This window comes from Vanacampus margaritifer, chromosome 6, assembly GCF_051991255.1.
Source record: "Vanacampus margaritifer isolate UIUO_Vmar chromosome 6, RoL_Vmar_1.0, whole genome shotgun sequence".
In the NCBI taxonomy this organism is placed as follows: Eukaryota; Metazoa; Chordata; class Actinopteri; order Syngnathiformes; family Syngnathidae; genus Vanacampus; species Vanacampus margaritifer.
In genome coordinates this window covers 20247667-20273562 of record NC_135437.1, presented here as the reverse complement: position 1 = coordinate 20273562, position 25896 = coordinate 20247667, and the positions used below count along the sequence as shown (strand labels likewise).

Genomic DNA, 25896 nt, shown 5'->3' with positions numbered 1-25896 from the left:
ACTAAACATAGAAGATAATCAGTCTTCTTTCATGAAGGACTACATAAATCAATGAACAATTACTGTTGATATGCTGGAATAAAATGATTTAGACAATTTTAATTTTAAAAAATGGCTCCAAACGATTACTCGATTATTAAAATAGTTGTCGATTGATTTAATAATTGATTAATTTTGACAGCTCTACTACATATACTGTATGCCAATGCTTGACTGAAGAACTTTCGCCTAAAATCTCAGCCAGCCCAACTATTTTTCGTTGTCATTATTTCTTCTGCCAATTGTTAGATTCATTTTTTTTAAACATTATCTGCTACTCAATGCTCCTCTCCTGAAATAAAATGAAAACATTCAAGTATCAGTAAACAAAATAAAGACCATATGGTTCTTTATAGGGCTGGGTTTAAAATCAATAAATTATCGAATAATCGATATCGAATTGATTTTCCTTTTCGAGCTTGACATGGATTCATAAAACCATGAATCCATTCATCTATTTTAATCTCTCTTTTTACCATAAATTTATAAGAAAATTACATTTTAAAGGCTGAGTTTTTTTTTTACTGTTCACATGGCTTTAAATGTCTTACTTACATTTAAGAAAGACCTGACTTATTTTACTTTAAGACAATTCAGAATCGTTTTAATTTATATTTACAATTGTTGAATTTGAAATGTGAAAATAATTATAACTTATCCTTTCTAATGAAAATGTTTCTCTAATACTTAAGCGATTAGAACACTGAATAATTTAACCAGTTACTTCTTCCGGAAAATTATATTTGAAATGTATTGTTTGTGGGGGTTTTATCATGTCATTGATATTTAAGAAGACTTGATGTTCAATCATTAATTAATATTGGATTGAAGTGATGTGAATAGTCTAATTGATATAAAAAAAAAATCAAAACTGAATCAAACCGAACTTCTTGTGAATTGAAATCGATTGAGGAAATTAGAATCAATACCCAGCCCTAGTTCTTCACCAGTAAAGACGCGTTCAATTACCTATGAGTAACATGCATAAAATTATGCATATGTTATTTTATTGCTTCTTTATATCCAAACCCTGACACATAGAACACAGAGTTGAATTGAACCTAATCAATTCTCTTGATCGCCCACTAGCTAACACAAAATGATGTCATGACATTTTGGCCTAAATTACTGCACACAATCTTGTTAGTCGAAAAACACTGTAAATGACATTGCCATTGGTGGAGACATTGTGAGTCAAAGCACATAACCTCGGTGGTTGATGATCCACCATGTGAACATTTTACTGACCTCACTTAGCTGTAGCTGGTTTCATTTGTCTACATGTATCTCAAAAGCTGCATTGTTCTCTAGAAATGTGACTCAACATCTCATTGAGGTTTAAGCCACATCTTTCTCGGGAAATATCTTGAAAAGAAACAACCAATTGTTGTTCTGCCCTGGCACCACACTGTTGCCTGACCTCCTCAAGTGCGGGTCAAAAAACATACCCAACCTTGCCTCCCTGTTGGGACTTTTTGTACGCATACCCATCCCACTAAACCTTCCCAGCATCAGATTCCAGATCCAGATGTTGACTCAGGATTAGGAACAGAAGAATCGCACAATAATGGTCAAATATCCACAGATATAAAAGGCAAACATTCCTCAGACCGAGAGGACTCATGACTGCCGTCAAGGCACCATAACATTCCGTTCGATTGCAGCGGATGAATTAATTACAAAAATAATAATAATAATCAAGAGTTGCTATGCTGTTCGAACCCTTTCTGCATGTCATGCACTCGGATCCCACTTGAGATCTGGAGCAAGATTTGTCCATTTCAACAGGAGCCAAAGTTCACTGTGTTTATACTACATGTAAATGTTGCGTGTGCCGTCACTGCCGTAAGTCAATTTGCATCAGCTGCTGTATTTCCCAGTCCACAACTATTTTATTTCTGCTGAACTTGCAAGAAGTGTTTCGCCCACGAGCCTTAAAACCTCATCAGTGATCATGTGCCATGCAGGTTACCCTGGGTTCATTCATTTTTAAACAGGCTACAGCAGGCCTTTATTAACTCATTCACTGCTATTGACGGCTATAAACGTCCAAAATTCATTTGAACTATTTCTATTAGTTTAACTTTTTTTTTTTACTTTTGTTAACAAGAGTATAAAAACCTAGAATTGTTTTGTGGTACATTTAGAGCAGATATGAAATTTGTGATTAATCGCGAGTTAACTAGTGAAGTCATGCGATTAATTACGATTAAAAACGTTAATCGCCTGACGCCCCGAATTTTTTATATTTTCTTTTTTTTTTCCATTTTAAATTCATTCACTGCCATTGATGGCTATAAACGTCAACATTTCACTTTAACTATTTCTTCCCACTTTTGTTAACAAGAGTATGAAAACCTTGGATTTAATTATCGTACATTTAGAACCGATATAAAATTTATGATTAATCGTGAGTTAACTAGTGAAGTCATGCGATTAATTCTAATTAAAAATTTGAATCGCCTCTTGCCCCTAATTTTTTAATGATCTTTTTATTTTATTTTATGAATTTATGGCAGTGAATGAGTTAAACCGTGTGCTTCATATACACTGTCAATAAATAACATTTCGGTTAGTCATCCTGTTATAAAACATATGGATGCGTTTATATGGAAAATCCTTCACCACACATCATTTGCTGCTGTGCCTGGATTCAATTGAATAAAATTGTTCTATAATCTACTGCTACATTTGACATACTCGCTATTCATTCAAGTAGTGTTGATACATATAAAACACATCAGAGAATCTACCACTAAGGCTTGAGCCTAAAGAGTTATGACACAAATCATAGAGTCTACTGCCTAATTAAAACCATCCCCACAGCTAGAACATAGAAGTCATCATTTATATTAACCTAAACAGCAATTATTGGCTTTTAGCTGTCATCAAGTCACGTTTTATTTAATCCTAACAGTTGCTAAAACTTCCACTGCCATTTAACATGCAATCCAAACAAGTTGGGAATAGGAGTGAAGGCAAACAGAGCATAAAGTGTACAAAAAGTTGTAAATTGTTATCAGTGCTCACCCTCAGGGTTCAGCTCCTGGGTGCACACCTTCCTCTCACTCGTCCTCTGAGCTGCCCGGTCCCACTTTTCATGCTTTTCACTGCCGTGCACACTCCTACAGGTTAAGTTGCAGAACTCAACTACAGATTGGACCGGCAAGGTCTGCACAACGAGCTGACTGCATGAATACACACACTCATAGTTGATGGGAGGGAAGTTTGATTTCCCCACCTCCACTCACTCACATGCTGCCTGCCTCATTCACTCATTATACCATATCTGGATTGCATTCAATAAAACAGCTCAATAAAGTCACCCATGCACATTGTGCTGTTTGAGTTTCATTTGTATGATGATGATGTTTTACTATTTTTTCAACCAAAATAATGCTTTCAGCAAAAAAAAAAATGCATATGGGTTGAAATGTATCAAATTTCTCTGTTTGTGCAGTTTGTGTTACTTAAGTTAACACGCCAATAACAACAAAAAGATAATAACAATACTGTACCAATCAAGGGTTAAAGTCGCGTTTATTTTGAAGGACGTTTACAAGCGTCGGCTTTACAATGCGCATGCGCGCTAGTCCAGGCGGCACATACAAAACAAGTTAAAGGATAAAGTGGCAAATTAAACGTGAGTTTAATGGTTTATAAAGTATTACGCTAAACAAGCAAAGTATTTAGCTCATAAACGTTGTGTGTTATCAATAGCGGAACATTTTTAAGGCGTGTGGAATTAACGTGACGTTCGAACTCACCATGCTATCATTGCAGCGAGCCCGTTCGTGCTAGCTAACGTGTAGCTTCGATGGCGCTGCGTTGCTTGTCATAAGGAGAACATTTTGGGGCTATTTATGCGGTTCTCCGTGGGAGTCGAGCACCGAGCCTGCTCGGCGGTGTTCGCCGAGAGCCCCGCATGGAGGCGGTGCTGAAGAATTTATCGAGTACGGTCGAGTTGCTGGCGGTGGCGGCGCGGAGCAATGACGTCCGTTTGTGGGAGCGACAGTCTCTCTCTCGGGCTTTTCACTGGGCCTGCTACTGCGAGCACCTTTTTTCCAAATTCCACCAGAACCCCGGAATAAGAGGGATTATGGAAATGCAACTGCAGCACACTAATAGCAGTTTGCGAGCTGTCTTTGCTGACTACGCTGACCTCTCTTTTTTGGACCTATCACAATGCCAGTATTTGTTGCTGACAGGCCTGCTGAACAATCCTAATCTGCCCCTCTCCATCATGAAGATACTCTTTGACACTACAAAACCGGCACACATCAAACCAAGAGAGTATCAGGATGTCACCGGGATTTGCAGTCACATTATTCAATGCAAATCTGCTCAGAAAATCTTGAGTCCGCTCACGGATCAGTCAGACGCCAGTGCTGAAGTGCAGGCCGCCATGTTGACGGAGAGCCTTCACGCCCTGCTGAGCCGAGGCGGTGGAGTCTCCCGGGCACAGCGTTTTCTTGACTCAGTTCTCCAGGGATGCAAAGAAGCAGAACATTTGTGTCTGGTCCTCGCGGCCGCTTTGCTGACTGGAGAAAACGTGCACGCACAAACCGCTTCAGTGGATTTTCTCCAGGACTGGCTCCAGCAAAAACACAGCCTGCTGCAGAACATGTGCTTCATACTGCCTACATCTCTTCTTAAGGACCTGGCCAAGAAACATGTCAAATTTAGGGACATGTACTATGCTGTTCTTAAGGGGTGGGTCGCAGATATGGAGTACTGCGTCGACGATGGCGAATGGGTGCAAAGAGGCACAAGTCCCAAAGTGTCTTTTCGGGAGGTGACTGAGCACTTTGTGGTGTTATTCCAGGCGTGTTCCTTTCTGAGGAGTAATGTAGAAAAAGAACTAAATGATTTGAGGATATCAGATGGAGACTTTGATGTCAGAGGACTAAGTGTGTGGGGAGATCTTTTAACAGAAATACGCAAGTATCAGTCGCAGCTAGGATAGTTTCACAAATGATTTCATGGTTAGCATATACTAATTTATTTTAAAATCTCATTTAAATCATTCATTTTTTCCGGGGTAAAATTAGAGAAACAACATGTTGGATGAATTTAGAGAATTGGGAAAATAAATCCTGTTTTCTGAACATAAGATAATTTTTTCTTTGTTGTATCTAACATTTGCACTACATTTATGTCATTAGGTACACACACTTAAGATTTGAGGAATCCTTATGTGTGCCTGAATAAGATGCTCCTTAACCCGGTAGCCTGAAAACAACTTTGGTTTGCAGTTGAAGCATCAAGGAGCTAAGAAGGTTGCAATTAGGAATATCAGCCTAGATATTCGACATTTTGACGCATCTGCCTTTTTTAAAATATTAGATGGCCAATAAGAGATTATTGAAATGTTCATAACATTTATAAGAGATGGTGTTGATCTTGGAACTGCATGTTTTGTTTTTGTTTGAACAAAGCTGAGTAAAATTTCAACATTTCAGTTATATTAACATTTTGGAAAACAATATTTACTGTAGAAAACTTTCAGTTTTCATTTATCTTTAAGACATGTTGATGGACCTGGGAGCTCCTTGTGCATTTTGATTTGTTGTTTGTCCAAGACAAAAAGAAAAAAAAACTTTTAAGGGGAACTCAACCCAAAAATGTTCTTTACCATACAATGTTGGATGTGCCTCCAAATCTGAAAAGCTGTTTAACTCATTCACTGCCATTGACGGCTATAGACGTCAAAAATTCATTTTTAACTATTTCTAATTTAACATTTTTCCCACTTTCGTTAACAAAAGTATAAAAACATAAAATTTTGTATTAGGACAGATATAAAATTTGTGATTAATCGTGAGTTAACTAGTGAAGTCATGCGATTATTACGTTTAAAAATTGTAATCGCCCGACGCCCCTAATTAAAAAAAAAAAAAATAATAATTCTTTAATTTTTTTTTATAAAAAATTAAAACGATTTTTAATTTAAGACAAAGTTATTAAAAAATAGGGGCATCAGGTGATTAAAATTTGTAATCCTAATTAATCGCATGACTTCACTCGTTAACTCACGATTAATCACAAATTTTATATCTGTTCTAAATGTACAAAAAAATAAAAATCTAGGTTTTCATACTCTTGTTAACAAAAAATGGAAAAAAATGTTAAACTAATAAAAAATAGTTAAAATGAATTTTTGACGTCTATAGCTGTCAATGGCAGTGAATGAGTTAATAAATTATTGGTATAGGCCTTGGAAGAAAAAACATGGGTCTTTCTCAAATTAAGAGAAGTGAGATCCATCCATTGACATACAGTACTTTACAGTGAAATACAAGCATGACTGTGTCTTTCTGTGTCAGATGATTTTGAATACTAATTCACACATGGCTGCTTATAGGCCACAGCACCTCTGTGGCAAGGGATCAATTAGGCGCATCCTGTGTGTTCAATCAAAGGCTGCACAATAACTGGTGTGTGCTGCACTGCGGATTAGAGGCCCCGACATCGCGTGCACGCAAACACCAACACAGCCACGGCTCGTTTAACACGCCGTGAAAGCAATTCACGCAGTGACAGACAAGGGTCACAGAGTAACGGCCCGCGTGTACACAACCAATTTATTTCCGAGGCGGGCTGAACATATGCGGCTGACAAAAGGGGACGCAGCCATGATTAAAGGGGTCTCACCTGCTCCTCTGTTGTAAAAGCATGCAAATGATCGCAATTGGATTTTCATCACGTGGATGCAGCACACTAAAACCAATTAGTAATTCTGCAAGGCCAATGGCAATTTCCACATTTCCAAATAGAGTTAACATATTTAGGATTCACTTTTTTTCTTCTTCTTTTCTTCACACAGCCTCACACATACAATGCACAGAGAGAATGTAGCCATGGTGATGATTGCTGTCAGCTCCCACATGAAAATAATTAGAAACACACCTTGACTGATCTGAAAATGGTTCTATATAATTATAATACATCACAATATCTTAGTATGAGGGTTTTTTTTGTGTGTTTTTTTGTTGACGTTTTTTAAAAGGTGCTCTCTCAGCATCAACTACATCTCAAACACCCCCTGGTGACAGATTGTGGCTGTACTGTTATTTCCAAATTTCATGTGAGCATTTTTATTTTAATTTTTTTTTTTAACACAACTGACAATGCATGCTTTTCAGTGAGCACCAACAGAATGTTTACATTTTGTCACACAAAACCGTTTTAAAATTATTTTCTCATTTAATGAGCTTCAATACCATAGCTTATAATTTCCACTCTTGATCATTGTGTTAATAGTTTGCAGCAGTTGTTAACTTAATTTAGAGGGAGGAACACATTTGATTATTCCTAATGAAGTGTCCTCAGAGGAAAAAGTCTTACTACCCCCCAAACATCCAAAACAAACTGCAGGGAGACAAGTGGAGGGCGTCTGTTGTTGTGCGCCGACATGCATGGTGAGGGATAGCATTCATTAAAGGTCTACTCCAGCCCCCATCTGGTGGTTTGAATAGGAGCGGGTTGGTTGGGGGGTGGCGAGGGTTTAGAGCCCTCCCTTGGCACGTGCCTAAGCCGCTCCGCCGTTGGCCTCGTCTGGCCCCTGCAGTGACAGATCACAGAGGTGGGGGTGTGGGGGCCACGCTTCACACCTGTGTCCCACACCGCTGAGGATCATCAACATGCAGAGAAGTCTTTTTGTTCTTACCAGTCATTGGAGAATGCACATGAGTATTTTTTAGGGACATTTATGAAAAGTGCGCCGTCAGACTCCCCAGTGAGCTGTGATGTGCTTGCAGGAACAGTTTTTGCACACACTATATACTACAGTTAATAGACGACTATCCAGTTTGAGCTTTTTCTTTGTAATTGGATGTCTACATAATATGCAGCTAATTATTTGACTCTAATGTAATTCTTTGTCCGTTTTTAGGGTAAAAAAAATTGTGCAGGTGTCTTCCAAAAGGTCAACTTTGACAGGACTACTGCATGCGGTAAGCAATGCCTCACACTCAAAAAGAGTTTTTAATAGATGCAGTGACTTTCAACATTTGTATTATGTTAAACATAAACAAATCACTTCATATTTTGTCAGTGGGATGTTTTATTTTAGCCTTTCACATACTCCAAAATTAAAACTACTCAATATTTTTATGACATTGTTTTCTACACTATGACATTTTGTTTTAGACATTTGATTTAAGTTGACTTTTTCATATTGCCAGGCAAAATAGTGTAGGACAAGTTGACAAAAAAAATGCTGGCAGTCAGTGCCATACAAATGCAAAAAAAAAAAAAAACACCTATTAAACACCCAAATCTTAGTCTTAGTTGTACCCGAGAATATTAATAAAAAATAAAACATAAATTAATTTTTTCCCTGTATAGCCCTACAAATGTCCCTTTTTAATTTATTTCAGATATTCCAATCCTCTGCATGATCTGCACATTTTATCCACATTGTGATCTGAAGTGCTTCACCAGCACAAAGGCTATCTTGTAAAAATCTTATCAGCCTCTCATCCCTTTGTCTCCGTGTGTGTGTGTGCGCGTAATGCCAATATGAGAGAGGAAGCGAGAGAGCTATGAAACTGTCACCCTAATGTGATATGGGGGAGGGGAGCTGGATCAACTTGTGATAGATGAGCTTTCATACAAACTACAGGATCTGAGCCATTTCCATGGAATAAGAAAGAAGTAAAACATTTTGTGCTGCAGTATCTGGGAAAAAAAAAGAAGTAATAAGCAGGTCTGAAAATGTAACCCTCATATAAACAGATCTTCATCAAAAGCTCCCTGCTGCATTATGGGTATCCATTTTGGTATCTATAAATGTTTCAGTAGGATGAGAAAGTAAGCACGGATGAAAGCTTAAAATGAGCCTCCTGCTTCTCTTCTACTCACACTCAAGAATCTAATTTCTTGTAAGGGAGAAGTTTGGATTTAAGAATGACTACAACGTATTCTTTAGCACACGCATATGTGTGACGTTAATATATGTAAGAGGGGTTGATAGGGGCTCCAAGCATGCAGCCATTACTGCTTTATTAATGGGAGGAGGTGAACAATTCAATTGCCCGAGGTGGTGTAACGCCACACGTGATAGGCTCATAAAACACCAATTACTCCAATGCTACATTTGGAATTTGGGCTTCTAATTACAGCCAGTGACTTGATGGAGGATTATTGGAAAATGAATGACTACACAGGCGGCAGTGCATGTGGAGAGGTGGCAAGGTACAATTTGGCAAAGGGGAGCGTGGCCAGCAGGATAATTGCATGCAGTCGGGCTCCCTGGAGAGGAGTGCAAGCCCGTCATCAAACACTCATTCGGCTGGGGCCTTATCCCATTACAGTCCCCCAGGAGCCAAACTGCACCTGCCCCACACACCCACAACAGTCCATCCACTCCCTTCTGCTTGCCCTCTCTCACTACTGTATTTCAAAACATTGACATGAACATGATTGTGCACAAACTCAGCAATGTCGCCAAGCTACTCCTTGCTATGAGTGAAAACCCCGACACCAGGTTTTGTCCAATTACAGCGCACCGTATACCTAACAAGCTTGTCACCGGTGCGTCAGCCATGACCATTGTGACTGGTGTGGCAGGAGGGAAAAACACGTTCCGCATGACTTGTGACACAATTGGTTTTTCTGTCAAATTAACACGTGCACTGAGGAGGCGGGCATTGGCGAGTGTTGATGTGTCTTTTTTTCCCTCCTCCTTCTCATCCTCGGCCGATGAGGCGATCATCCAAGGAGGCAATAAGATTTATTGTAATTGTTTGCCACTTGCATAGAGCTTGTGATCCGACAGCGCAGTAAACACTAACATGACTTGAGCTATATCCATCGTAGGCACAGAGCCACGCTCGGCTCTCATCCTGCTGTTATGATGCTGATGCTGTCAAGCTCAGTTGGGGGGGAAATAACATGTTGCCTAGTATAAGATCTAATGATTTGTTGTAGAAATAAACAGAATCATATTGAGAAGGGTTTCTATTAGGGCTGGGGGTTAAAAAAAAAAAAGGCAACCAAGTCGGTTAAGCCCACTTTAAAAATTGGTAGATTGACAATGTCTGTAAGCGCCGCCAGGATCATGTTTGCACCGCTGTCTTTGTTGCTACATGGAAATTTCTTGCAGATGCACACAAAATTATTGAGCTCCATTTGTTACTAATTGTCTATTGTTGAAGCATTACCTGTAAGTGACTTTTAAGACACTATTACATGTGTAACGTGTGTATATATAATGATGTGTGAACTAAATGGTAGTGATTGTTTACCTTTGCGCTAATGCTAATGATTTTTGACCGTTGTGCATTGGCAAATTTTGTTTGTGTTTAATAATGCTCATACACATAAGATAACAAATAATTAGTAGTTATATCCACTCAATTCAATTCATGTAGCTATAATGATGTATATGTGAACTAAATGGTGGTTAGTGTTTGTTTACCTTAAATGGTCATCGCTAGCGCACTAATGCTAATCGCGATTGCTAACCCTTTAGCATAGGCTAATGTTGTTAGTGTTGTGTATGTATATGTGCATAAGATAATAGAGAGTAATTATATCCACTCAATTCAACCTTAGGAGATTAACAATAAACAATCCAAAAAAGTTTATGACAAAATATATGGGGCATGGCGATTATTCGAAAATCGATAGGATAATCGATTTTTTAAAAGGTTCAATAGTGACAGCCTTAGTTTCTATTATTTGGATCACACCCTAACCATTTCTTCTCTGTATCAGTGGTTATGTAAGGGAGTAGAAATATTTTGTTCCTGTACTTAAAGGATATGTGACTCATTTAGCCATTTTCAGCAATAAAAAGGTCTGATTATTATCTACTAAGAGCACATGTTTTTCTTTGCTCTTGTATTGGATCTTATTAGATTGTGCAGATGCACATAATACTGTATTACAATTGGGCACAATGATATTCCATTCATGAGACCATCAAATCCTTGTTGCTGCAGGGGAGGGAGGAGGCTCAAACACACAGCGATGCATGTGAATGGATAGGCGCCATCTTTGCTCTGAATTATTCACCATCTCGCAAGCGAGCTGCACCAAGTGTCGGGCTGGGCAAGGCACTAACATGGCTGCTCATAAACAGTCTGAACACAAAGGACTTGCATCCATTTTCTATACCGCTTATCCTTATAGACCGGTTGTCACGTCAGTCAACCGCAAGGCACATTGACAAACAACCATTCACTCGCATTCTACTGTACAAATAAACAGACAAACACAAAATTGTGTATAAATACCTTCAAATTGATTCTTGCATAGCTGGCTAATGGTAAAAATTAAAGACTCACACTAAGGCACTGCGTGTTTACAATTTAGTTGATGGTATGCAAATGTGATCGCAGTGCAATTGCGGTCTTACGTATAAATGCGTTTTGATTGCTTGCCCTTCAAAATTGGCAAATAAAAGCTGCAACGTGACCTTTCCTTGTTTCAACTCAATTGAAACTTTATTGTTACACTTGATTTTATGTAATCTATTATTGCGCTTTGGAGGTATTGATTTGTCTGTCTCGTGACTAGATTTAATTTTGGAGCCAGGTCAATATATGCTGCGTGTAGCACAGCTAACCTCAGAGGTGTGGAGAAGGACAAGCTGAAGTGTTTAAGGTGTGCCACACTTTGCTATATGACGTCTACACACAGTGCACAAATATAATAGAATGCCCTCTATTGTTATTGATTCACTTAACTGTAGTGCAGTCAATGTGGTTAGCAATTCTTAGATAGATAAACAAGAAAAATATAAACACATTTTTTCCCTATAATTTAATTTAGTCCATACATAGGCTCACTCAGATTTCACGCCATGTGCATCGTCATTAAATAGAAGGACTAATGATTCTTGGATGTAAACGCCAGTCATTCCATTAACATTGCTGTTCCTCCCGTCTACCAATTACCAAGCTACCGAGTCCAATACTTTGCTTTGGACCCTAGAGACTTCTGCCATTGATTTACTAATGAGAAACAAGAAGAAAATGGGAGCAGAACATTCTGATTGGTGGTTGCTAAACACCTAAAGAATCATTGCTGAACCTCCACATGGGATGAAAAGATGACAAAAGCATGCTTTTTTTCGTTGTTGTTTTTTATATATATAAAATGAGCATTTGATAGCACTTTTCAACATCAACATACCTCTTTGTTAAACACAATATTTGTATCCATAAAATCACATTTATCTGTATACATTGACTTCAGGCATAATGCCGTGATAACATCTTTTGGTCATCTTAAACATTCTTAAATATTCATATATTTTAAACATCCTTGCAGATTTCATACAGCAAAATGTTGGAACAAAATAGCAAAGAAATTCAAATGGAAGAGCCTTTTATGAATGAATGTGGTCCACTCATGTGTCCATAAAGTGGCTTGAGTGAGAACAAGCAAGAAACACCAAAAGAGTCATCCACGTACTGTACTGCATTCCTCACTTGTCAAAAGTCAGCACCATGAGCACTAAAGCTGGATTCTCGGGACACGAGTAAAATTGTTCAAAACGCACATCTTTATCGTTGATCATCACATGACTCCAAAACAAGAACAGTTTGATACAGCAAGCCAGTGTTACGTTACAAAAAACAGAAGGTGGCGGGTAGCAGCCGTTACACAGGATTTATTGCAGTGCACACCAAACTTGAATAAACAACCGCCTTCTGATTTGTCTCACCTCACCATCTCATTGCGCGAAGTTTATTTTCTCTTCTGTTATGGCGGGCGGATGAATGAGGACAACGCTGCATCTCAACATTGATTGGCGGAAAGTCATGCAACAAACACACACTACAATCCTAAGGTTCACTCGCCCTATTTTTGTCTTCGAGAGTATTACGGGTCTCGCTCGAGCCGAGGAGGAGACCTTATTTGCAAGCAGACATCTCCCTGAAAAGGTGCTGTCCATGAAAAATATGGCCTTTTTATATCAATGTTAAACACAGATCAACGACCCAAATCCACAATAGTCTCACAGAAACAGTATACAAGTATATACAGTACATAAAACACACTATAATCTGCTTCTTATTTTTTTGTTTTGTTCTAGAATTCTTGTGGTACTTTCAGTGCAATAGGAGAGAGACCTTGTGTGATGGTCTACTGCTGTGTCATCTGGCTCATGTTGTTCAAGTAAACTGATGAGGTTTAGGTGGCTAAGACTACAACTTTGCAACCTTTATACGCTGACTGTAGATGTCATGGGGAGTGTGTGAGAATCTAACGTGGACTCCCCTTTACACCGGCCGTTAGAAACTAAAACAGCCGTACAACTAGGAATGCACAGAATGGATTCATCTATCTAGAATGTTGGATTGTGCAATCTTTGATGGCATATTGGACATATCTCTTAAGAGTAGCCTCGCTCTGAGTACATCTTCCCGGCCGGTTCCTGGACATACTCCTCCGTCTTTTCCCAGTCCTGCACCCATCCTCCATTGAGCTGCGCGGTGGCGCCGTAGCTTTTAGCGGGGCCGCCCATGGCGCCGTAACCCTGCGTGATGTCACCTGTCTCTTCGGCCAGCTCGTCCTCATCAATAAAGCCGCACTTCTCATCGCTTGTCTCCTCCGGGTCGGCCCACGGCTGTTTTTCCCCGGATGCAAAGATCCCGTAGAACACCACGCCCCCATAATGCACCAGCGAGGCAATCAGGAAGACATACTGCCACTCTTCCCGAGTCTGGGAGCAGAAATAGTGGTTAGACATTGTCACAATTTAAATTTAATTCACAGAACTGATTTAATAGTTGCCAAATGTCACACTGCAATTTAGTAGAATTATGTTTTTAAAAAATATGCGCAAAAAATAGATTAACACATTTTCTGTGTCATAACTCTTTGACTGCCAGACGTTTTCAGACGGGATGCCGTGGGTGCCAGCCGATTTAAGCATTTTGACTGATCTTTTGACTGATCTTTCAAGGTTCACAGAAAATGATGTGTTTGGACTATGGAAACACACATACTACCAAATGAAACATTGGACTCTCATCTTTCACCAGAAAAAAAGTTTGTTTCTACCTTATTCTGTTTTTGAGTAATCAACAATAGAAAATGGTTAGTTTCACCTCTGTTTTGAAACAAACGTCTTTTAACGTCTTTGGCACTCCTCCATAGGATTTTACTAAACGTTATTTAACGTTTTTGGCAGTCAAAGAGTAATTGGAAGCGCTTTTTATTTTGCTCTCTGCTTAGTGCAAAAAAAGTGGTTATATTTCATTCTTGGTTGGGAATTTAGTCTTTTTTTTTTGTCTGACTTCCACTGAGCTCTGCAGATGCAGTTCTTAAAATTTGTGATGGAGTTGATAAGAGAAACCTCCTTTCCATCTTTGTAATCCATAAACCTGTTTGGGGTTGCTTTGCAAAACTTTAAAATAGAAACATGCTGAGTGAATGCCTTGTTTGTTAGGTGTCAGAGTACACTCTAAAAACAGTTAGGTCAAAAGTAACCCAATTATGGGTCAAAAATGGACCGATCCACTTTATAGACCCATTTATTGACTCAAAGTTGGGTCAAATAGACCCAAGCAGAGGATCGGTCCATTTTTGACCCATAGTTGGGTTATTTTTGACCAAACCCTTTTTAGAGTGTAGAATCCGTTGCATTAGCATTCCGACCGCTACGTGGTAGAACCAAAATAGCTCACCTTATTCTTTGTCATGGCTCCCACGATTAGAGGGCAGACCATCCCTGACAGGGTGCCCACGCCATTGGAGATGCCCATGAGGATGCTGGCGTAGCGTGGAGCAATGTCTAAATGGTTGACGTTGAAACCTACAAACAGAAGTTTGCCTTGAAATTTTGAATCACCTGTAAACGATGGGTTGAAGTACAAAGAACACTTTTTCTTTTACTGTACATAAGCAGATTTTTCAAGTACCTTACTTGAGTATTAATTACCGGCAGCAGAGGTGAGCATTCCATCAATATTGACGGAAGGTCGGTCAATCCGTCAATGGCGGACACCCATTATTATTGCTGATTGACGGGAAACTTCGAAAAATTGACAAACTAAGCGTTGCTGAGAGTTTTTTTTTAGGCCATCAATGTAATCGTCAATCCATCAATAAATTCTGTAATCAGTCAACGGATATCTCATTTTGCTGACGGAAACTAGCATTGAGGGATGCTCATTTTGCCGAACAATCGACGAATGACGGATTGATGATTACAGTCCGGTTCAGCTTGAAATATTGACGATGGGAGAAGGGTGTCCCGAATGTTGACGATTGCCAAATGAAAGTCACTCAAAAATTCATTGACACACCCACCTTTGTGTTACTGATTTTGACTGTGTTTAAAGATCTGGATTGATTGAGAGCTTTGGGAATCATATGACAGGGAGAGAAAAAAAACAGACAGCAACAACATGCCGGAACATGTACCAGGGAGGATTTACGTCGATCACGTGACACATTAGGAGAAAAAAGATATTCGCCATGACCTTATTTAAGAGGCTTGTTTGATGTTGTCAGCTACAAAAATGATTAATGGCGAATATGTTGTTTTTTGCTACCTACTTTGGCATTTCAAAAATCTCTGTCTAATCAAACATGCATATGAACGGCTATGGTGTATTTTTTTTTTAAATTATCATTAGCTAATCTAGCATTTTCTATTTAGTTCCTTCACAATGTTAGCAAAGCTATGGGAACTTGTTGTTTTGATAGTTTAAAAGCCTGAGCTGACGCTAGTTAGCACTTATTTGAGAGAAGTAAATGTTTGCGTTATTGTGCCAAGTTATTAAAACGGGTGCTGTATAACAATTAACAATCACAAATATTTTTGCTTTTGTACTTAAGTACATTTCAGAGCACATTAATAAGGAATGTGGCTTTGGTCAGAGAGGAGTCAAGTAAGACTACATTTAAATCTTGCTAGCGGTAAGGAAACTACAAATATAGCTTTTACCATAGTGTATATATATATACATATATATGTGAATGTATGAATTTAACTATATTTCACCATCTGTGCATAAAACATAAACCTGGACTTATTTCAAATCTCACCTGATATTGCAAAGCCACTAAATCCCACCGCCAGCACCAAGAAGGAAATGGCTATCCCCTTACTGTGCGAATAGCCCACCACGAGGAGAAGGGTGGCCTCCATTCCGAATCCTAAAATCAGCCAGACACATGGGTGAAGGGATTCATACTGTCATCACTTCCCTTTGTGCACACATACACCAGCTCACCTCCACAGTTCATGATCTTGCGGACCGTCGTGGTGGACATGATGTTGTGCATACGCAGGTAGTCGGCTAACTGGCCTCCTAAGGGCACGATGATGGTCATGACCAGGTGGGGGAGTGCTGACACTATTCCAACCTGGGAAGCACACATGAAAAAGAAAGATGATCCTTTCAGTGTGTGTGTGTGTGTTTATGTGTGAGAGTGTGCGTGCTGGGGTCTAATGTCTGGGCTGTATATCACCCTCAGCAATCACACTCTCCTCCTCAGCCTGAATCACAGCTGCCAGACAAGCTTGATTCATTCTCGTCTCGCATGAGGAAGACGAGATTATTCTGTTTGAAGATGAGACCGTCACTGATTAGGACACCACAAATTTAACAAGCACTTCAACTTCAGATTTGTTTCTGTTTCAGTACAGATGAGTGTCTCTTAAAGGGAAAAATTAGATCATTAGTTGTAGTTCTGTGTTTATAGCCTTACCTTGCTTATTTCAAAGCCAAACACCTCTTCAAAGTATGCAGGCTGGCTGATGAGCAGCAGATAAAAGGTCCAGCTTCTGCAGAAGTTTGCCACAATAATTGCATAGACGGGCATGGAGGTGAAGAACTTTCTCCACGGAGTCTTGAATTTCTAATGAACAAATGGGAGGGGGGGGGATTGTCTGGGTGTTATGCATGTGGAGTTACACAAATTGTTGGACTGAGATGGAGAAATGACCTCCATGGCACCCATCAGCTGGGCACTTTCACCGATGCTCTCCTCGATGTAACGGCGCTCCTCCTCTGTGATGGTCGGGTGCTCGGCCGGGCTCTCGTAGGACACCAAGATCCAGAACATGTACCATACTAAACCAAAGGAACCTGTGAGGATTGAAAGGTCCAATGGTGAGATACAACGAACATAAGTCAATGTCACTATGAGGTGCCTTTGAGTCTTCCTCAATGAGTACAAGTTCCAAAGAAAATGGATAAAAGAATGGATAGGCTTTTGTTTAATGATCACTGATGCCTCAGTAAAGAGCTGCAAGAGTACTGACAGTGTGAGTTGCCATTGCTACCGTAACTAGGGTGTATGTTACAAGGCTCAAATACGCTGTTTAGCATTGCAGTTTGTGAGTCAAAAATTTTAATTTTACGCCTCATTAAAAAACACTGAATAGCAAATGATGTGAATCATAGATTTTTAAAGTTTTTTTTTTTCGATAACTGAACCACAACATTCTTAGGTCACCTACACATAGGAAGTAGGCGGTCAAGGCAGCAAGCTAGCAACTAGCTTTGGCTGGCTACTAGTGTGGCTAAACATGTCGCAGAGTCGCTTCCAAGTCAGTAATCATCGCTTCTATGGCTGAGAATTGGGTACACTTCTGACAAGTATTGTTCCCACGAAGGAGTGATGTGTAGTAATTAACAGAAGACTATGGCTGTGCCGAATTTGTCGGCCATATGACGTCACTCCCGACGCGACACGACAGCACACACGGACTTGTATAGGAATGGATTGTCAATACAGTACTGCTTGTCAGTAGCGCATTGAACGGCAATCCATTTATGTGTAAATCAGGCTTAAATCCGTGCGTGCTGTCAAGTCACATCAGAAGTGACGTCATGCAGCCGACAAATTCGGCCTTCGGAGGACCCAGCCTTGTGAATTTGGACACAGGCAGAAAAGCCATGCTAATTGCTAAGCTAACCTAAGATTGACATGTAAACGAGAAACGGCATAATTATGTAAGTTTGGTCCCACTCTAAACAGACTAAAATGTACACTTGGAAGAGAGTAAATATGACTCAAAGTGTTTTTGGTGTGTACGAAAGAATTTGCCTATCCCATGAAAAAAACTATTTAAACATTTTTCACTCAGAATTTTCAAGTACATTTTTTAAGGAGAGATTTTGACTACATTTTACTAGTTTTTTTTTTTTTTTTAAACAGACAACAATAAAAAGTTACATAAAGGTTGAGGAACAAATTCTCGACCTTTATCTTGGGGGACTTCCTCTCCTACCACCTCAGCTATGCCACCCCTACTGTTTGCTTTTATCCAAAAGGAGACTCTTGGAGTTCCGAAGATTCTAGCTGGCACGAGCGATATATTAACACACAGTAGGAGCAACTCAACTCAACTCTTGAGAAACTTTTTTTTTTTTTTTAACTCTCTTCCAAGTGTTAATTTTACTCTGTTTAGAGTGGGACCAAATAGACTCTGTTTAGAGTCAAATTTACGACTGCATATTTGTCACTGCTACATTAAAGTTTCTCCTCAAATGAAGTAATTGATTCACAAAACTTCTCATCAAACAACAACAAAAGTTATTTTCGGCCTTGCGTTAAATTAGATGACAGATTCACTGACCGTACACATAGAAGACGGATGACCATCCTGTATACTGCACCAGAATTCCAGCCAGAGGCATGGCTATGACCGCACCAGCATAGGATCCTGCACAGGACAAATACTGTCACACAGCAGAATATCATCCCTGGCTGCTTTTTCATAAGAAGAATACCCGTGTCGACATTGTTAAATCTCCAGCAGACGTTTACGCACATTAGAGACGATCAGTATTTTGCAATCATAAACCAAAGTTTATGATTGCAGTCATTGGTGGAAGGCATTTCCAGACATGCTAATTGTGCTTTGTCAAGTACCACAGAAAGAGATGGTTGCCAGACGACTCCTTTCCAGAGGAGGAGCCCATTTACTCCAGATTCCGTGACACGCTGGATAAGTCACCCCCTGCAAACGGAAACATCACTGTGCTCAATTTTCAGTGACATAGTAAGTATTTCTTGAAAGTCCCTCCAAATGAAAATAATTGTCTTCTAAATTGGACACAACTTGAATGAATCGCCAAAAGTGAGTTTTCATAATCGTGAAAAATTAAGACATTCTCTGCGCTCTTGAACACTGTGGGTGTGTCACCTGAAATCGCTTAAACCATGCTCCAATCAATCAAATAACACTTCTATGACCTAGAAAGTGGCCGCTAATTCGTGTAGCATTTTACTTGTGGTGTAAAATCGACTTAAAGTGGAAGTCAACCGTAAACATTTCTTGACAGTAATATGTTATATGTGACCTCACTAGTGTGAACATGACATTCTGATTCATTTTACATTTGTGGAATATGAGTTATGCAGCAAAATCCAGACGTTTTTATCCATCTCAGGGGGCGGCCATTTTGCTACTTGCTGTCGACTGAAGATGATAACACAGTTGCTCAGGCAACGACCAATCACAGCTCACATCCATGTTTCCTGAAGCTGCGCTGTGATTGGTTGCTACCGGAGACCTGAGCAACTTTGATGTCATCTTAAGTCGACAAGTGTCAAAATGGCCGCCCCCCGAGATGGATAAAAACGGATAGATTTTGCTGCATAACTCATATTCCACAATGTATTATGAACCAGAATACCATATTGAGACTAGAGGGGCTGCATAGAACATATTATTGTAAAAAAATAAAATAAAAATTGGGTTGACTTTTCCTTTAAAGCCCACTGGATCATCACAAGGTTCTTTCATGCCTCAACAACGAAGGCGCTCTAAAGCAGCCTTTTCAAGTCAAATATTGTTGTTGAAGTCCAAGTCGAGTGGCAAGTCGAGTCCAAGTCATATGACTCGAATCCACACCTCTGCAAATTGGAACTGATAGCATGGTTGTAGGCTTGTAGCTGACCTCTCTAATGGAGACTAATAGGTGAAGTGTGAGTCCGTACAAATTCAAGCTGACTGCCACTTGATGGAGAGAGAGAGAGAAAAAAAATCATCATTAAATCTTTATTAGCCACTAAGTGGCATACAATCAACTATTGATAGACACAAATTGCTGGGGCTTGCAAAGGGAGACAAGCCCAAATGCTAATGTTTAATTTGCAGTAATAAGTGGATGCTGAGCTGCGCACAGCCGTCTCTCGCCCTCTCTCATGGTCACGAAGCGCCATTGAAACGTGGCCGAACAAAACAACATAACCTTCAGTCGGATAATAGCAAACGAATCTTTCTATTGAGCCGCGTGCATTAAGTGTTTTCGTCCAGAGCTCTTTTGTTGTGTGTGAACATTTGGAAGAGTTCACCACATAAGTCCTCATTGTTGACCACTCTGGCAACCATGTGCTCTACAATGAAAGGATTGATCCATAATGGAAACAAAAGGTGATTAAATAGGGAATGACGCTAGCACTCGATAATGAGACGCTGTTTCGTTTTTAATTTAAGGACCGTATGGAACAGTACCTCAACCAGGCCTTGTAATATCCTCACAAAGATGACACATCCGTAGTGCGTTCGGGCTGCAGAAGGGATGAACATGTTCAGGGTGGATGTCAGCACGATTGCAGCCCCGAAAACTCTGCACAGACAAGGCAGTTGGGTGTTAACGAACATCACTGAACACAACAGCAGACTACGGTGGAAGGTCCGGTTTCAAAATGTCATAAGTTAGACAGTGGCTTAAACATTAACAGATGGAGATTATTTATTTTTTTAGTAAGAGAAATATCACTGTGGAAAAAAAAAGGTAAATAATTAAGTCCATTGTAAAGAATTTAACCGTTTTTGCCCCATTTTTGGCTTGACTTTAATACTGTAGACATTGTGCTACTCCTGGTTTAGCACACACATGAAATGTTGCAGTTTACATGTGTTGTAGTTCACTTTTTTTAATGCTTTATTTGACAGTAAACATCAATTGGGAGTGGTGATGATTTCGTTTTTAAGAATTAAAGAAATGAACTTGTTTACGATCATATGAACTGTTGTTGGTTGTATAGTGAGTTGAGCTCACTGAAGTGTTTTATTTATTTATTTATTATTGCCAATGTGCGGTTTTGAGGTTACAATCACGAGCAATTAACTAGTTTGTCCAGCATCATAACAATACATGAGATTTCCAAATGCAACCATGATTAGGGAACTCACGAGTGCGAGCTCTGCTGTTTTTGGTCTCGATTTTTGTGAAATCTACCCCCAAAAATGTGATTTATACTCCAGAGCAGCTTATATATGTTGTTTTCTTCTTTATGATGCATTTTTTTGACTGGTGTGACTTACAGTCTGAAAAATATGGTAATTATGACTTTAATACTGCATTAATGTAGTATGTTAGTGACTCTGGCACTTACGTATAAATTTTGTCTCAACGTTAACCTAGAACTGGAGATAACTTCTGTGTGTCATGTTTAATTCTATGAATTCATGTTAATTTTATTTATGAAACATTACAAATCCTTCAAGTAAGTCATTTAGATTTTTTTTTTTTTTTTAGTTTGCATGGAAACCTGAGAAACGGGAGAGAAAAAAATTTGACCCTGCAGCAAATTAATTATTTTTCCATTTTTTGAAAACAAAGAACAACTTGGGATACATTGTGTTCCACTGTACAATGTGATTATTTATATTCCACACGCATACTGAAGTAAAAAAAAAAACACACACACACACAAAAAAAACACAAACACACAGATGCCACTGTTAACGCATATAAATCAATCTTAATTGGATGCTACACACACAGGAAAGGGAAAGGGAGAAAAGGAGCTGTTTGCAGCAGAAGGCGTCTGTGGGCTCATCTTACTTGGCAACATGATGCTACTCAAACATTTGCTCCTCTGCTACTTGCAGAAATATTGCTCTCTTCTTCAGCTTCAAACTGGTCCATACTGGCTGTTCTTGAAAATGCACGTGCATAAGCAGTGTTCTGCGATATGTGCATAAGAGTATAGCTCAACTGTCCCAGTGTTTTTTTGCACAATATTGATGATTGCATAGACCACGTAATTTGGTATTATCCGATAGTTTGCCCTTTTGTTCTATCTAATTGTCCCTGTTGAATGAATTGTAGAAATGATGCAGCACGGGTGGAAATCATCCCACAGTTATTAGTTGCAGCCACATTTCACACAGGGCTTTGGCTGGTGCGGTCGCCATGCCTACATGTGAACATAAAGGATTAGACACGGTGTCTCCCACGGGAGCTCATTAACATGGAGGCAGGCTGGAGGCACGCCTGGCGGGCATCGGACAAATCCTCACTTTTGCTTCCTTCAAGACACAAGCTCACGTGACCATGGCTGACATTTTTATTGTTTCATTTGCAGGGATGAAATGTATGCTTTAGTTATACAGAAATGCTGTACAGTATTGGGATATTCTGTATATGTCTTTCTTTAAAATTATTTGTCATTGTTTTGGGGAAATTTTATCCATCAAATCTACTAGTGGTATCGCTACTTGGTATCTGTATCAGTGACTAGGGAAGTAACAATAACGGCAATATCGCGATATATAAAATTGCCACAATATCATTGTTGTCCTGTCACGATATTAAGAAGCAGCATATGTATAAAAAAAAAAAAGTGAGGCTGTATTCCATTTGTGCAGTTCTAGCACCCTCTGATGGTTAGTTCATGAGCGCAGTTTAATTTTAATTGTGAATGTTTTGGCCACTGCAGCTGTTATCACTCCCTTAAATCAGCCATACAAGCAAATATTTTTGCTACATCTCCGTAAAAAAAACACGGCTTTTCATGATAATCATCGTATTGTGACATTTGGATTAAGTTAGTTAGTCGTAGTGTATCAGTCTGAAAAAAAAATTGGTATCGAACATCCCTACTTTGAAGCGGTTTGCATGATAATGCTATACTTGACCAGCCTACTTGTTGATGTAAAACATTTTGGTTATATGTTTGTTTAAATGTGATAAGTTAAAAAAAAATAGCAAATGACAAATAGCATTCATGATTATTAATGACTTATAATTAAGGTAATTTCAGCTATTTTGTTTCAGAACCTTGTATCAAACTTGTAACCCTGTACACAAGAATCTCAATTTCAAAAAGGTTGATGATGCCAGGTCTACCTCTGAATAATGTAATGTTCATTGGAAAGGAAAAAAAGAGGGCTTTGTTATACTGTACATTTCTACGTGACACCGTACAGTATTTTACACAATTATAGCCTATACATATGTGCATAACGACACATATAGGCCTATACGCGTTAGTGTAAATGTATTATAATTGTATTAACTCTCGTGTTTTATATTATTTATATTGTTGTATATTTTATAGGCTGTAAATGTATCTATATTACTACAGTATGAGAAACACTACAAAATAATCAAATATTCTATACTATTTTTTTTTTTTTTTTTTTTAGAAGCAATGTTTCTAACAATTTATGTCATAAAATAGTAAAAGCAAATTGGCTGACCTATTGGCAGCCAGTCTGGAAGAAATGTATCCCCCTGGAATTTGGGTGACGATGTAACCCCAGAAGAAGGAACCATGGATCATCCCCACCGTCTCGGGGTCCCAGTTGAATTTGGCTTTCTGTCACAGACAAAAGAATATGAACATATCCTGATGTGCTGCAGATACGAAGAATGGATTCCCCAAAGTGTGCGCGAACTCAGTGGTCGATTCCACACACGCACGCACCTCCTTAATGATGATCTTGCCGTTCTGGTGGATGGTGCTATTGTTGACCATGCTGACGATGGCCACGCCCAGGTTGCAGCGGATGCCGAAGGAGATGCAGAAGCCCAGGCCGCTCAGCATGGCGATGATGTACCTGCGCGGGAGTCCGAAACACGTGCAGTCGCACAGGGGGCCCCTGCGGCCCTGCTCGGCCCGGGGCCGCCCATCCTCGGTCAGCTCGATGGCCTCGCCCGTCTGCTGTCGCTTCTCCAACCGCCTGCGTGGATGGATCCACGGGGCGGTTTAAAAAAAAAAAGAAGAAGAAGAAAAGGAAAAATAGGCATTTCTCATATATTGATTTATTCACATTTATATTGCAGGCAAATGGGATACACTGTACACTAACGAAAATTCACATATTGTGCATTAATTAAAAAAAAAATTTGCAACGTGCTGCCCAAAAAAGGCACACTTTTTTTTCCATTTACTGAAAATTCTATTCATTTCCCCCAAAGAAAGGCAATGACCTTCAAACCGCATTGCAGCAACAATAGCCTCACTGCGGTATTTCCCAGCCAGTAAATATATGTCTTTTAAATATACTTCTACGAAACATGAAGTATAAGTGCGCCTCTGTTACTCCGAAAATGAAAATATTGTTTTAAAATAGCAAAGATGTCAAATTGTGCAGGCCCAAGAGAAAATGGGCCTTCACAGATTTTTTTTCACACCTTTGAGTCACGTTTTTTTTTTTCAGCTCTGAAGCAAATGACTGTAAAAATCCGGTTTCCCTCTTTTAAATATGTGCGTCACACAGATTTTGAGAGAAAAGAGGGGAGGAAAGAACGCTTATTTGATTTTGTGTTCCCGAACAAAATTCTTCTCCAAATAATTTGGAAAATTTGCTTTGCAGCATTGCTATGTCACGACACTAAAAAAAACAATAATTGATTTGACTGGCATTAATTGTGCATTAATAAAGACATTAATCGATATCATGGCAGACGTTATGCCACGACTGCGTGTGTTTCGTTCATTAATTAAAAAAGAAAAAAGAAAGACGCACAGCTGGTGGTGCTGGGGGGGGTCACCCTCCTGGGAAATATATTATCCTTAAATATTCTCGTGCTCTCTACATCTTGACATTCATCCCATAAATGATCATTCCCATGCAATTTCTTTTTTCCCGGAATAAACATTGACATTGGCTGATTTTTATTATTCCTATAACAAGAAATGCATTTTTGTTCGCTTTTAAACATGCCTAAATAATAGAAATCCACCTTACCTGTTCAGACTTCCGAGGGCCTTTCCCGCAATTTGTTTTAGTCCCTCTTTACTCATTGGAACAGCTCCCTCTTTTTTCTCAGGCTCCATTTCGTCCCCCCCAAAATAATGATCTGCACGATTATTCTAAAATAAGAAACGCAAGTACATATTGCTAGAATAATCCGAATAATTCCACTTTTCTTGTGTTTCCCCAAAAAGAAACGTCTCGATATCCTGGAGATCCAACAGATTGAGGAGAGGACGAAGACGCTCGACGTGCAAAGACTTGCTTCCACACTCACAAAGCGGCGCTCCAGTAAGTCCGTTTTTGCCTTGCGCAGTCTCTTAATCCTCGCAGAGCCATTTTTTAAGATCCAACGGCCGATGTAGAAAAACGTGCGTGACAAGTTGTCAAGGGGGCAGGGGAGGAACTTCGGTGGGGATATTGGAGAGGGATGTATGGGTTATGCAGCCGGTGGAGGAGGTCCGGGTCCGGAGTGGGACGGGAGAAGCTTTCAGCACCACGGACAGAGAAAGAGCGCGCCACCTGTGTGCAGCCGGAGCCCCGCCCACTCGTGACCAATTCTTCACGTCGAGTATGCTACTTTTTTCTCTCTCTTTTTTTGCCCTCCTCCCTGCCGACGGTGGTCTAACGATGAGTAACCATGAATCACAGAGCAATCAACTCAGACGCTTTACTCATGTTGAAAAAACTGGAAAGCAGAAATCCACATCAAAAGCCACTGTGAAGATGACGCAATGATGGTTCACAAATTGTGCCTAATATCATGAAATCAAATGCATTTTTACTTACATTTTTTTTTAATTGGAGCCAAGTGCTGGTGGATAAGGTCGTGACTTGTGAAAATCCTCAAATAATTGTTGCCATGAATAAACACACGAATGAGCTGTAAAGCGTCACCCCCCCCCCCCCCCAAAAAAACCCCTAATAGGTGAATATGC

General features: G+C 39.5%; 3 protein-coding genes and 1 long non-coding RNA gene across 6 annotated transcripts in view; 2 read left to right on the top strand and 2 right to left on the bottom strand.

Moving 5' to 3' along the window:
- The window catches only part of gas2a (growth arrest-specific 2a), a 23300-nt gene extending 19106 nt beyond the window's left edge, over positions 1–4194 (bottom strand). Inside the window, exons 1-2 of one of the 3 annotated variants that reach the window (XM_077567960.1) lie at positions 3807–4194; positions 3070–3164 (exon numbers count right to left, since the gene is read on the bottom strand). The gene's annotated coding sequence lies outside the window, so the exon portion shown is untranslated. The remainder of the gene's footprint in view (positions 1–3069; positions 3165–3806) is intronic. The other 2 variants (XM_077567958.1, XM_077567959.1) reach the window with 2 other exon arrangements.
- Positions 3615–5353, top strand: fancf (FA complementation group F). The gene has a single exon (XM_077567957.1). It carries the CDS (start codon positions 3965–3967, stop codon positions 5003–5005), a length of 1041 nt encoding a protein of 346 aa, XP_077424083.1. The 5' UTR covers positions 3615–3964; the 3' UTR covers positions 5006–5353.
- On the top strand, positions 3624–25722 carry LOC144053480 (uncharacterized). The gene is made up of 3 exons (XR_013294436.1): positions 3624–3682; positions 7934–7994; positions 25153–25722. It is a non-coding gene; the product is annotated as an uncharacterized LOC144053480 (long non-coding RNA).
- On the bottom strand, positions 12122–25525 carry slc17a6a (solute carrier family 17 member 6a). The gene is made up of 12 exons (XM_077567956.1): positions 24953–25525; positions 23686–23941; positions 23459–23577; positions 20480–20594; positions 18892–18979; positions 18596–18682; positions 16957–17099; positions 16720–16869; positions 16242–16374; positions 16054–16164; positions 14688–14815; positions 12122–13720 (listed from the first exon to the last, which is right to left on the bottom strand). Exons 1-12 carry the CDS (start codon positions 25039–25041, stop codon positions 13391–13393), a joined length of 1749 nt encoding a protein of 582 aa, XP_077424082.1. The 5' UTR covers positions 25042–25525; the 3' UTR covers positions 12122–13390.
- Positions 25723–25896: the final 174 nt, after the last annotated feature.

Excerpts from the sequence above, each read along its gene's own strand:
- slc17a6a (XM_077567956.1), bottom strand. The coding sequence starts at position 25,041 with ATGGAGCCTGAGAAAAAAGAGGGAGCTGTTCCAATGAGTAAAGAGGGA. Across the intron at positions 20,595-23,458 it reads TCCAGACTGGCTGCCAATAG|AGTTTTCGGGGCTGCAATCG; the intron begins GTCAGCCAATTT and ends TTGTCTGTGCAG. Across the intron at positions 13,721-14,687 it reads GAGCCATGACAAAGAATAAG|ACTCGGGAAGAGTGGCAGTA; the intron begins GTGAGCTATTTT and ends TTCTGCTCCCAG.
- fancf (XM_077567957.1), top strand. The coding sequence starts at position 3,965 with ATGGAGGCGGTGCTGAAGAATTTATCGAGTACGGTCGAGTTGCTGGCG.